At 51.2% G+C, this 12,432-nt stretch overlaps 5 protein-coding genes across 5 annotated transcripts; 3 read left to right on the forward strand and 2 right to left on the reverse strand.

Annotated features, from left to right (window-relative positions):
• Positions 1-448: 448 nt before the first annotated feature.
• On the forward strand, positions 449-1,467 carry ALTATR162_LOCUS8017 (uncharacterized protein; the record flags this gene model as incomplete). Its single annotated transcript, XM_043315646.1, has 2 exons — positions 449-1,156; positions 1,207-1,467. 2 exons carry the CDS (start codon positions 449-451, stop codon positions 1,465-1,467), a joined length of 969 nt encoding a protein of 322 aa, XP_043171581.1.
• An 831-nt stretch (positions 1,468-2,298) lies between these two features.
• Positions 2,299-5,598, reverse strand: ALTATR162_LOCUS8018 (uncharacterized protein; the record flags this gene model as incomplete). The annotated part of the gene is made up of 2 exons (XM_043315647.1): positions 2,299-3,187; positions 4,040-5,598. 2 exons carry the CDS (start codon positions 5,596-5,598, stop codon positions 2,299-2,301), a joined length of 2,448 nt encoding a protein of 815 aa, XP_043171582.1.
• Positions 5,599-6,495: 897 nt separating this feature from the next.
• ALTATR162_LOCUS8019 (uncharacterized protein) lies at positions 6,496-8,027 on the reverse strand (the record flags this gene model as incomplete). The annotated part of the gene is made up of 2 exons (XM_043315648.1): positions 6,496-7,874; positions 7,922-8,027. 2 exons carry the CDS (start codon positions 8,025-8,027, stop codon positions 6,496-6,498), a joined length of 1,485 nt encoding a protein of 494 aa, XP_043171583.1.
• A 620-nt stretch (positions 8,028-8,647) lies between these two features.
• Positions 8,648-10,839, forward strand: ALTATR162_LOCUS8020 (uncharacterized protein; the record flags this gene model as incomplete). The annotated part of the gene is made up of 2 exons (XM_043315649.1): positions 8,648-8,827; positions 8,899-10,839. 2 exons carry the CDS (start codon positions 8,648-8,650, stop codon positions 10,837-10,839), a joined length of 2,121 nt encoding a protein of 706 aa, XP_043171584.1.
• A 195-nt stretch (positions 10,840-11,034) lies between these two features.
• Positions 11,035-12,097, forward strand: ALTATR162_LOCUS8021 (uncharacterized protein; the record flags this gene model as incomplete). The annotated part of the gene is made up of 4 exons (XM_043315650.1): positions 11,035-11,204; positions 11,258-11,577; positions 11,648-11,714; positions 11,767-12,097. The coding sequence occupies 4 exons, from the start codon at positions 11,035-11,037 to the stop codon at positions 12,095-12,097; spliced, it is 888 nt and encodes a 295-aa protein (XP_043171585.1).
• Between the last annotated feature and the right edge of the window lie 335 nt (positions 12,098-12,432).

Consider the following 12,432-nt stretch of genomic DNA (forward strand, 5'->3'; position numbering starts at 1 on the left):
CTGGGGTTCCCACGTTCTTTTTAACCAAGCTCGCTTCCCCACAAAACACCCAGGCTATCGGAGGCGGACGACCAGGTTGCCACATCCGAGCATCAGGCTTCCCCAGTGGAGTCTCCAGAGATGGCTTATTCTCGTCGCGTGGGTTTGGTGGCGTGAACAGGAAGCTCGTGGAACTAGTGCAGCCGACAGGCGAGGCTGGCGAGCTGGATTCGGCAAACAAACGTCACTATCGCGATCGTAGCCGACAGCGAATCGCTTGCTTCCAGAGCCGATCGAACATCCACACATCTCCACGCCGAAGCGCGTCTTCTCGCATATGCTCCATCGTAGTACCGGAACGCGTCGCGCAGCCGTGGATGCCAAAATGTGGCGGTTTCGCTCTGATCCAAACACATCCTCCACTCTCGATTCTCCTCTCTACTTGCTTGTATCCTGAGATCTTTACAAAATGCCATCCGCAAACGGCACCAACGGCACCACAACATACTCCTTTCCGCCAGGAATCCATGTCCCCTCCTTGACTTGGTTCAAGAACGACACGAATCAAGAGATTGATTGGGATGTCCAAGAGAAGCATTTTGAGTTCTTAATCTCAAATGGCCTCCACGGAATCGTCATCGCAGGAACAAATGGCGAAGCAGCAACATTATCATCCGCCGAGAAGACACAACTTGTCCAAAAAGCCCGCAAGACAGCACAGCGCCTTGGTCGTGGAGAACTCCCCATCACAATTGGAGGTGTAGCAGGCTGCACCCGCGACGCGATACAGCAAACCATCGAAGCGAAGGATGCAGGTGCATCGTACTATCTAGCACTGGTGCCATCCTACTTTCACTTCTCCATGAACCAAGATGCAATCGTAGCCTATTTCCAGGAATTGGCCGACGCATCGCCCATACCCATCGTCCTGTACAACTTCCCCAATGTAGTAGCTGGTCTGGACATCAACTCCGAGATGCTGGACATCCTCGGCAAGCATGAGAACATTGTAGCAGTCAAACTCACGTGCGGAGGTATTGCAAAGGTGGCAAGAATCAGTGCGGCATTTGAGAAGTCAGAGTTTGTTGCTCTTGCGGGTCAAAGCGACTGGCTCATACCGGCTCTGAGCGTTGGTGGAGTTGGCACTATTACTGGTGTTGCAAACTTGTACCCTAAGGTATGTAACTACATGCGATATATCGCTGCGATGAAAAGCTAACAGCTCAGGCCTGTCTACACATGTTCGACCTTTACCGATCAGGCAAGCACGATGAAGCGTCAGCCCTCCAGATCAAACTCTCAGTCACCGAGTGGGGTTTCGGAAAGGGCGGTATCAACGGCACAAAGTACGTCGTTGCGCACAAGAGAGGATACCCAGAGAACAGCGCGGACTGCCGAAGGCCCTACCCGCGATACACAGATGAGGAGAAGAGGAAATGGGTTGTGAACCAGGTATCAGGTCTCGATGAGCTGGAAGCATCGTTGTAAAGTGATGCTCCGCAATGAAAATCTTGAAACATTGCTTTCTTGGCTATGGGAATCTGTCGCGTGAAAAGATGCTCTTAGATCGACCATTGCTCTCTTAAATCCCTCAGCACGCCGTCTGTCCTCCAACCTATCAATTTCTGCAATTGTTCCAGATACTCCACACAAGCCTGCTGCTCTCTCGGATCGATGATATATGCTCCACACGCGCTTAGAATATGGCTACCCTGGAACATGGCATTTCCACAATGACTATTACTCACGCCATATCCTATCGTTATCCTCATGTGCTTGCGAATAGCTGCGTCAGTAGATTTTCTAGCACGGACACCAGCGAGCCCCACCAAGGACGCGTTAGGCGAGTATATAGTCAGCAGTATCTTGCAAAGGTGGTAGTACTGCAAGCCAACTGTTATAACCCCCCGCGGACATAGTAATTCAGGCCAACTCCCTTCGAACTTGTCACCCGCATCGGACTCGATGTAAAAGGGAGAAAACGTCCAAGGTTTTGTCCGCTCCCACTCATCTACTTCGTCGCTCAAATCTTTCCATGTTTCTCGACTGACGTTTTCACTGCCGTTGTTGCTGCCTCCAAATACTGTTTGCAGAACGACGGCAAAGAGGAATATGATACGGTTCGCCCAGCTTTCGTCGTCAAACTCGCTGAAAACAGCGGAGTGCCGGTAGTTCTCGAGGCTAAGATTGAGGGGTTTTTGGGTCGTCAGGGAGACGTAGATGTGTTGGCGGAGAGACACCCAGGATGCCGACTCGCGGAGGCCACCGTCCGCGGCAAAGGACGAGATACTGTTCAGTATACGGGCGGTACCCTTAAGATCAAACCTCGGTCAGCAAGAATGTGCAGTCAAGTTCGATGAAGAGAAAGCGTACAAGGTGGTGGCAGTGTTCGTCGGTATCGCCCATCTCCTCGTGAAGGCGAAGCAGAATAACGGCGATAAGGAAGTTCTCATCCCAATGCGCAAGCGGATCCTCGAGCGCCACAATCAGTGCTTGTAAGCACTGATCTACATATGGCTGCGACAAGTCTTCCACAACTTTGCCCATCAGCCAGCAGTGTCTTGCGGCAAGACCCAGTATGCCATTTAATATGACAGGAAAATGGACTGCACGCTTTGGTACCTCGGTACTGAAGTGTTGCCGTGAGTCACATACATCGATCCAATCAGTACAGAAGAAGAGGTAATGATGGAGAAGCCGGGCTTCATACGCGTTGTTCACGGGCCATTTAAGTGTTGGCACTGATGAAGGACTAAAAGCCGTAGAGTTGTAAGGAGACTGGTTGTTGTTGATCGACCCGAAAGGGCTCTTCTTTGACAGATTTGGGGACTGCGACAAACGTTGAAGTGATCCGGGGCTTGCTTGCCAGTGGCTTGTGTTCGCTAGTTGATTTATTGAAGAGACGGCTCGAGTGCTTTGCGATGTACTGTTACTGCCACCATTATTGACGTTAACTAAGGATGGTGGGATGTGAGTATTGAGAACGTCATGAATAGACGGCAAATCGCTACTATCATCGAATTCTGGAATCGGAACAGTCGCAAACGGGTTCAGGTCACGATATGACGACGCCAGCTGGCTCTCGCTGGAACCTCTGTTCAAACGTTGGTCTGTCTGCCGGGATTTCGAGGCAACATCGAGATCGTTGGGTGTGCTTTCGGAATTCGCTTCGCGTTCCGGCGCAGCTTCGTACTCCTCTTCGTCACCGCTGTCCTTGTTAGGTTCAACAAAGTGCACTATGGCCACTTTTTGTCAGCCACTATTGTTAGGCAGGACCTGGCGCCTACGCACACGAACTTGGGATATCCACCCACTGCTGCCCCACCCGGAATTCGAGAGACTGTTCAGCAGAGCCTATATCTTCACCGGCATTAAACTTGACTGCCGTGACGGGCCGGAAGCGGAAAGCATTGCCGCGAATGCAAGGCTTCCTGCGCTCAGTGCAGTATTTGCATTTTTCCGAGTCGCGCAACTTAACACCTATAAGTGTCTATTATTAAGCGTTAAGATCTCATCGGACAGTAAGACATCGTACATTTGATATGACGCTCACGACAGGCTTTGCTGTCGAGTAGTCAGTGCATGCATTCAGATGATTCCGCGGGTTTGACTGACCATCCGCTTCTTTGCCTCATCGTACAATCCGGGTCCCAGGGAATGTGAATGATCGAGTTGCCACGTTGAGCCGGGAAACCGAGCCCATGTTGTCAGTTTTCGTTCGGGCTACTTACCCCGCCCGTTTCGTATGTAATGTTCCAACTATGGCACGCGTTGTCTCAGCTTGAGCGAGACGAATCGAAGCTCGCGGAAATCTTTCCGGTTGGGGTGATGCTCCGAGCGCGATCCGCAATCTGATTGGTCTAGACTTGTGCAGGAGATGACAAGTGCTGTCCGCATTGACCCGTAAATGGCAAGGCTTTCCGCGTTGCCACTTTCGCCGAGATCGAGGCTCAGTGCCTGGAGAGGACTAACAGAGCAACAGCATGTGGACTTTGAGTGCGTATTGAAGCTGAACTGAACCCATCATACGATTGCGAAATGATTTGAAGACGCGAAATACTCATGGCTGACAAGACGCACGTCGACCCTTCGCTTTCCTTCATCTTGCCTCCTTTGGACTTCTTCTAGAAGATCGGCGGTAGCCTTGGCATTGGTGGCGATACTCTCGAGACTGCGAATTGCTTCAATGATCCATCGTCTCTCTTCGTTGTCGTCCTCTTCACAACCCCACATGAGTAGAGGCCATAGGACGTTGACTGGTAGCGACTCGTCGGCCTGCGCCATCAAACGGGTTAGGCGCTTTATACTTGCGATGGCGCTTATGACATCCCTGGTCTTGGGGTACTGCACATACGCGACGCGGTGTAAGTGTATGAACGAGGCGTGGTAGTTGGCGAGATATGTGCGAAGACTTCGAGTGAGTGCACCTGCTAGGTTCTTGGCCAGATGTTTCTCAGTGAGATTTCCAGCGACCGCATGATCCATCAATGCCGGTCGCTGACCGTAAAGCGCATGCAAGTCCTTGGAAATCTGTGCTGCAATAGCCATCACTTCTGTCTCGTCCTGAACAGTGCCGCGTGTACGATGCCAGGGGTCAATGCGTGCGATGCGGCCAGCGAAAGACTGCACCTTCTGATAGAAGATAATTCCGGGGTGATATAACACGTCAAACAGAATTTCCTCAATCTCAGTGTCTGACGTGTCCGGCTCTGACCCAGTATTGGCAGCTGGTGATGCATCGAAGATGGTCTCATCAGTATCAGCCAAAAAGAGTCCTTCACCACCTGCCGTTGATATAGCACGTGCATCGAGAAGACGCAACCAGGAGATGAGTCGGCGTTCTGGGACGGAGAACTTAAGCTTATCCGCACCTTTTATGAGCATGTAAGCTTCTCGTAAGTTGGCGTGGGCTCGTGGCAGCATTTCTGTAAGGAGGTCGGTATAGGTAAGCAAGAAAAGAGCGGCGAGCATGTGCCTAAGATCACTATCTTCAACCGCTCGAGTCTTTGCAAGGCGGCCTGATACCTGTCTAGTTGCGATGTCATACAAAGGCCTCCAATCTGCCTTGACCATATCGCTACCTAGCCCGCTACGCTGCATTTGCATCGCGGCGAACGCTATGATGGCACTCTTGACGGTAGGTGACTCTGCAGCCAGAGTGGCAAAGAAGGCGCGGGTAGATGCCCACTTTGGGCCAATCTCCACCGGCGTAAGGATAGGTGGCATGAGCATCTGAAGAAATGTATGCAAGAGATAGTCTTCGTTCGGTCCATTCGGGACATCCTCGGTCGAGAAAGGTGAAGTTGAAGCTGGATCAGGTTGGTGTGGTCTGCGCTCTGGCAATTCGCGCGCTCCGTTGCTTACAGCAGAATTGGCTCCCAAAATCTGGCTTGAAGACCTATGAGTGTGCGGGAGTTGGTGGATAGATTGCGACGCAGGGTCGGCATGTGTATTCATGGTCGCGAAAGACCCGTTGTCGGTGGGCCATGAGCTAGGACTCAACAGCATGGCTTCATCCCAGGTGCCTAAACTCAATGGCCCAGATAGATCAAAACCAAACCCATATCCGTCTAATGGTAGTGGGCCAGAAAAGAAGGGCTGGTGCTGACCCTGTCCCATGACGAACGACTGGGATGGCTTGGAAGTGCTGTTGCGGTGCCATGTGCCTGAATTTTGGTGTATGGTATCAGTCTATGTCTGACATGCATTTCGTGCCCTGAAGTTTGAGCTTACAGTCGAGGTTTAATCTCTCACAATGACCACAACGTGGCCTTTGCTCATTACATCGCACTTTTCGTCTCCTATGTCGATGAGCGTTGGTGGTGAGCAACAAGGGATTCCCACGTACCTGCACGCATTGCAACCGTTCTTTGATCGCGCAGGACGAGGTGGGGCCGGCGACGATTCAGTTGCTGGTACTGGAATTGCCGACGGTGGCTGACTTTGTACAGGCTGCGACATAGGCGATGAGGAGTTTTCATTAAAGATGGTAATGAACCTGACAGCGATGACAGGGGTAAAACCGTTTATGTACAACATGCAGCGAAGCGGAGAAATGCAAGTAGTACATGTGTGGGGGGCCAATGAGCTTAGCCGCCATGCCCCGGGGGAGGTTCGCGCCGTTCGATCGCATTTTGCGCGCCCTCACCATGATCGTGTATCTTTTTTTCTAGGATGTACAACTCGACGCCATAGCGCACCATAAAGGCATTCGTCATCCTTTTTCTTGATAGCTAATGAACTCATAATATAGCGAATACTTCCAGGGTCAGTTCACCTAGGTACAGCTTGGAAAAACGAGCTTCTTCCTAACAATGCGAACGGCCTTTCACATCCATCGATTAGAGACACATTCGCAAATCTATGAAGCCCCCAAACACCTCATGCTATGCAACAAAAACAAATCTTTTTACTCTTGCTGCGCCGGTCCTCGCTCTCGTCGCCAGATCTTCACTGGCATCTCCCCCAGGATCCAGTTCATCGTCTCTAATCGTTGTAGCTCCCAGTTTGGACTGCTCAGCGCAAAATCATAACGTCGCAACACGCTCGCGAGTACCACAGTTTGCTCAAGGTATGAGATGTTGCGCCCAATGCAGCCTCTTGCACCTGCCGAAAGGCCAAGAAATAGGGTTGCAACGCCTTGCCCTCTTCACCCAGCCAGCGCTCCGGAATATACTTGTCGGCTTGCGGGAATATGGACTCTTGTCGATGCGCAACATATGCAGATATAGCGACGGAGACACCACCTGGAATGTAGTCACCGAGGATGTTTGTGCCTTCTGTTGGCGTCTGTCGCGGAAGCCCATGAGGGGTCGGTGGGAAGAGGCGGAGCGACTCGTCGAGGCACGCACGGAGGTACGGTAGATGCTTCACCCTATCATAGGCGACTACTCCATCACCTTCCTCTTCGTCATCTTCCAAGGCAGAATCAATCTCATGTACTAACTTTTTCTTGATTTCCGGATGCTTGATCAGTTGATGCATGACGTTTGCCATCGCAATTGCTGTCGTCGCTGATCCGGCGTTCATCATGATGCTCACTTCCGCGATAATCTCGCCCCACTCCAGGTTGTTTGGATGGCCATTCTTGTCCTCCATCAGTGTCTGGAAAAAGTCGTCGAGCTTCTCTCCTGCCCTATATCGCTCTAGGCGCTTGTGGGCAAGCTGAACTGGTATGCCTTCCCATTCGTTTGCATAGTCACTCATGCGCTTGTAGAAAGGAATGATGTTGGAGAGTTTGTTGATCAGCGGGTACCAGTCATATGGCCAAATCAACAACGACTGTTTCCGAGCTGTGTTGTAGAGCGCCGGCCTGAAATCGCACTCATACGTCGAGCCATCTGTTCTACGTCCAGTAACCCTGTCGTGACCTCGGTCGAGGAACCCAAGTTTGTCGGAGAGTCCAATATCGGCGATGGCGTCTAGTGTGAAAAAGTTGGTCCATTTTCGATAGTCGAGGTTCAAGTCTTCGGGCTTCGGCAGTTGTCCAGAAGCCAGTGGTGCGGTACAGCACTCGTCAAAGTGTTTGAGTAGCTTCTGCGTCTTGTCGGCTACCTTGTGCTCCCAGCCCTCGAGATTCTTGATCGCATACGCGGAACTCATCAACTTCCTCTTTCGGGCATGATCGTGCTTGTCAATCACATCGGCAAGATGGTAATGTGAACCCGAAGTGACCACGTACGATCCATCCTTGGTGCAAGGGGTGTTGTGGCCATAGATGTCTTTTACAGCCCGAAGGTCGCCGTATGACAGGAAGTTGGGGCCAACACGGATAACTGGATGCTTTTGGTGTAGCTTCTCAAGGTATGTTGACCGTGCTCCGCCGTGTGCAAGCACCATGAACGGTATCGAAGAGATACCCGAGAGCGGGTGCATGTTCGGATAGCGACGAAGACCTGAGTCGTTAGTTGGTGCCTCGTGTCATAAATGATGACTAACATACCGTTTGCATCGCGGAAGTAAACGATGACAGGGTATACAACAAAGTAGAGGAAAGCGCATGTGCCTAGAGCAGCTGCATACGGGATTGAGAGAACTGAGGTCGACATGATGGAACGTGATCAACACAACAGGAAAGTTGAATATGGTCTCGTTAGCAACTCTTGAGGGCGCGCTCTGGGGTTTACTTAAGTGTTGGTTGAGGCATCTCACTGCCCGTCAACGCAGCTGTACAAAGTGGATGACGACCGGCTCCCAAGGACTCAGAAGGGTAGACTTCGGAGAATGATGGCCTATTGCGGCAAGCATTGCTACGAGCAGCATATGCGCGCTTGCAAAGTTAAACTGTGGAACCACTTGTGGACGCCGCTGATTGCTGAACTGTGGGGTAACGCGGGGTGCCATAGTTTACTCGCCTCATGATCAACCCGACATTGGTTTACTGCGATCACACCCAAAGGCATTGGATAATTCCACGGGATTTCGAGGTGCTCCTACACTGAGGTGTCGGATTACATCAACAGATCAGGTTTGGCAATCATGCCCGTCGCCAACGCCTGGCAGGGTGCAACTGCTGGCGCATTCGTCTCCGATGGCCCGTATGCTACAAGGTGACTGAGGAAACCCCATATTATTCTACGCGAATATATTGTTCACCCAGCCCGTCGCACTTTCCGCGCCCATTTTGCATCCTTCTGATATCATGGATTCATTCAGTCTACCAGTCGACATGTCAGACCTGAGGTCACAACTTAATCCACTCCTGCAAGCGCTGAATACGGCACCTATATTCAGCAGTCTCAAGCCCTCGACTACAGCAGATGGCCTAGCTGCATTTCTGTTCCTTCTCGCGTCGCTTGGTTATCTCTCTCGTGGTCGCATTTGGGACAAACCGGATCCAAACTACCATGTAAGAAGACAGCTTCTACACGAACCTGCGTCCTGGATGTAGTAGCATTGCTGACCGTAGTGTCACTGTAGGTGTATTTTGAGAGACCGCAAGTCGCAGAGGGCTCTTCGGACGGAAAGGCAGTCACAACCCGGGACGTTTCCCAACGCCTCGATGAGGGTGGTTATCATTGCGTCATATTCTGGGGCTCACAGTCCGGTACGTCGGAGCGCCTCGCCGAAAACCTAGGTCGAGAGTGCGCCGCACGCTTTGGTATAAACTCTCTTGTGGCAGACCTATCCGATTACGACGCCGAAAGCATTGCCAACATCCAGAAGAAGTACTTCGCCATCTTTATCGTAAGCACGTACGGCGAAGGCGATCCTAGCGACAACACTGCTGGTCTTTGGGATTGGATCAAGCGGGTCGGCGAAAACAAGATTCGGCTTGGGAGCTTACGATACCTGGCTTTCGGCCTCGGCAACAGTAACTACAAGTACTACAACAGGGTCCTCGACGTTGTTGCGGATGCCTTCGACACTGCTGGCGCTACTGCGCTCATCCCACGCCAGAGAGCCGACGATGCCAACGGAGGAACAGAGGAAGACTACCAGGCATGGAAAGATGATGTCTTCGCTCTGCTTACTCAGATAGGTTTCCAGGAGAAGGCTGTTACTTACGAGTCCAACATCGAAGTTGATCTCACCGCCGTGAGTCATGGTTCCGAAGAGCATTCTGTTACTTCAGCACATCATCAACGATCTGCCACCAACTCAGCCATTGTCCCCTTGACCATCAAGCACGCTCGTGAGCTGTTCACATCGGGCGATCGCAACTGCGTACATCTGGAGGTAGACCTAGGGAATATGGATATCGTGTACAAGACCGGAGACCATATCGGCGTCTGGCCAGTTAATCCTGAAGAGGAAGTCAGTCGACTGCTAGACGTCCTCAGTTTGCAAAACCGCAGGCGAGAGCGCCTTATTGTCACACCCAAGAGTGATGCCAACAAGCCGAAGATACCATGTCCCTCAACGCTTGAGACAGCTTTCCGGAACCATCTGGAAATTTGTGCTCCCATGGCCCGTAAGGCAGTGCTGGAAGTCGCACAGTTTGCGCCCACACCTGAAGCCAAATCGAAGCTTCTTGACATCGCTCAGGATCGTGAGCGTTACGAACGGTTCACAGCCTCTACACATATCACGTTCGCTAGGTTGCTCAAGCTTGTCAGCCCCGGGGTTGCGTGGAGCTCGATACCGCTCGCCTTCGTTCTGGAGAACTTGCTACCATTGCAGCCACGATACTACTCCATCTCTTCAAGCTCTGTGATATCACCACGGCGTATCGCCATCACCGCACTCGTCGTGAATAAGACCATCACAACTGTGGACCAGTCAACTGCCACTATCCATGGGCTGACATCAAATTACCTCTTGTCGGCCTCCAACCTCCAACCGGCTGCTAACACACCGGTACCCGTCTATCATCGCTCGGTCGAAAGTGGAGACCTCCAGGGTCAGGCAATCCTCGCGCACGTCAGGAAGTCGAAGTTCAAACTTCCCATCACGTCTTCGACTCAATTAATCATGATCAGCGCTGGTACTGGTTTCGCACCTTTTCGTGCTTTCCTCCAAGAGCGCGCAAAGTTGCATGCAATCGGTAAATCGATCGGCAAGATGTTGTTGTTTTTCGGTTGTCGTAACCAGAATGACTACATCTACCAAGACGAGCTGGTAAAGCTGCAGGAACAGCTAGGCGAGAAACTAGAGATCGTCACTGCGTTCTCACGAATGCAGGGGCAACCCAAGATATACGTGCAGGACCGGGTTGCGGAGCTGGCTGGCAAGGTGCTGGAGATGCTGGAGTCAGGAGCGAACATGTACATTTGCGGTAAGGCGAGCATGGCACGAGAGGTAGATATGAAGCTCGAGGAAGCTGTCATGGAGAAGAAAGGCTTGGCTGAGGTAGATGTCAAGGCATGGGCCGACGCGTTGAAAAAGCGAGGGAAATGGAAGGCGGATGTCTGGGGGTGATTTGTTCTAGAATCTAAATTTTGATCAATTTTACGAAGGGAGTGTACCCCACTTTTGACAAATTTACCCCTGCCAAGCCAAGGAACACGGACACCAAGCCTATCCGCGCCTCAACGGCAACTTGTGCGACAATTATTCCCGCTGCCTTCACTGTTCAACCTAATTTTCACGCCCGCCGTTGCATAGCAGTTAACAATGGATGTCGCTCTGGAGTTTCTCAATCCTCTTGTTTTGGACAAAGCCTACGCATGGGCGTTACCTTCTTCCGACTTCAGCTTAGGCAACTCGTCATATTCTGAGTTTTCGGCCGCTAGCAACGCGCCTACGTCCCAATGGCCACGCGACAACATCTATCGTCAAATCGTGTCGATACTCGTCATTACCCAGCTCGGTGCGACTTCTCTCTACCTTTCTTCAGCTCTCTATCGTATTATTTTGTATTTGATCGACGACTCGAGTACCATCCTCGCTTCTTGAAGAACCAAGTCCGTCAAGAGATCAAGTCATCGCTCTCAGCCGTCCCGTTTATCAACCTTTTGACCCTGCCTATCTTCCTGGCCGAGGTTCGTGGTAAAAGCTTGCTCTACCCCAACACAAGCGACTATGGCTGGACATGGCTGGTGATCTCAGCCACCCTCTACATGGCTTTCAATGATTTTGCTATTTACTGGATCCATCGCCTGGAACATCACCCCAGTGTGTACAAATATATCCACAAGCCACATCACAAATGGATTGGTAAGTTTCGCAACACCCTACCATCACGTTGCCTTCTCGTACATATAGATGGCAATGCTAACAAAAATAGTTCCTACGCCATGGGCTGCGCTGGCTTTTCACCCGCTTGATGGGTTTGTGCAGTCGTTGCCGTACCAGTAAGTATTTCGTCACTGATGTCCTCGAAACATGGTTTCTAACAACCAGAAGTCTCTTCGTTTTCATTTGCCCAATGCAGAGGTATCTGTACTTGGTCCTCTTCGTTGGTGTTCAGATCTGGACCATCTTCATTCACGACGGCGACATGATTACGGGCCATTGGACAGAGAAGTTTATCAACAGTCCCGCACACCACACATTACATCACATGTACTTCACAGTCAACTATGGACAGTACTTCACCTGGGCCGACACCTACTTCGGCTCACATAGGGCACCGGAGCCATCGCTGGATCCTATTCATGACGCCCTCAAAGTTATGCGGGCGAAAGGACTTGTGGATGAGCAGGGCAACCCTATCAAACACACCAAAAGCGAGTAACACCTTGACTTCCCAGAGAAGTTGTTGTGTTTGGCCAATCTTCTCCACAAGATAATGCAAGGCAAGACAAACTATTTATTGCTGTTGCAGCTAAGTAGCGTTTCATGCTCTTGATTGCCTGGCCCAACAATCAGTCTCGATACGAATGGTTTCTCTTTATGACTAGACTTATACAGCGATACTTAATGTTAATATAATGTGCATGAAACGCTCGCCATGATGTCGCCAGAATCTCGTCATAAATATCCATGTCAGTTTGATAGTAGTACGAACGCTCGAACTTGGTTATCAAACAAACCCGATACCACCACCGACGTCACCATACGCGGCTGACC

The sequence above is a fragment of the Alternaria atra genome (genome assembly GCF_907166805.1).
Source record: "Alternaria atra isolate CS162 genome assembly, contig: 28, whole genome shotgun sequence".
Taxonomy (NCBI): domain Eukaryota; kingdom Fungi; phylum Ascomycota; class Dothideomycetes; order Pleosporales; family Pleosporaceae; genus Alternaria; species Alternaria atra.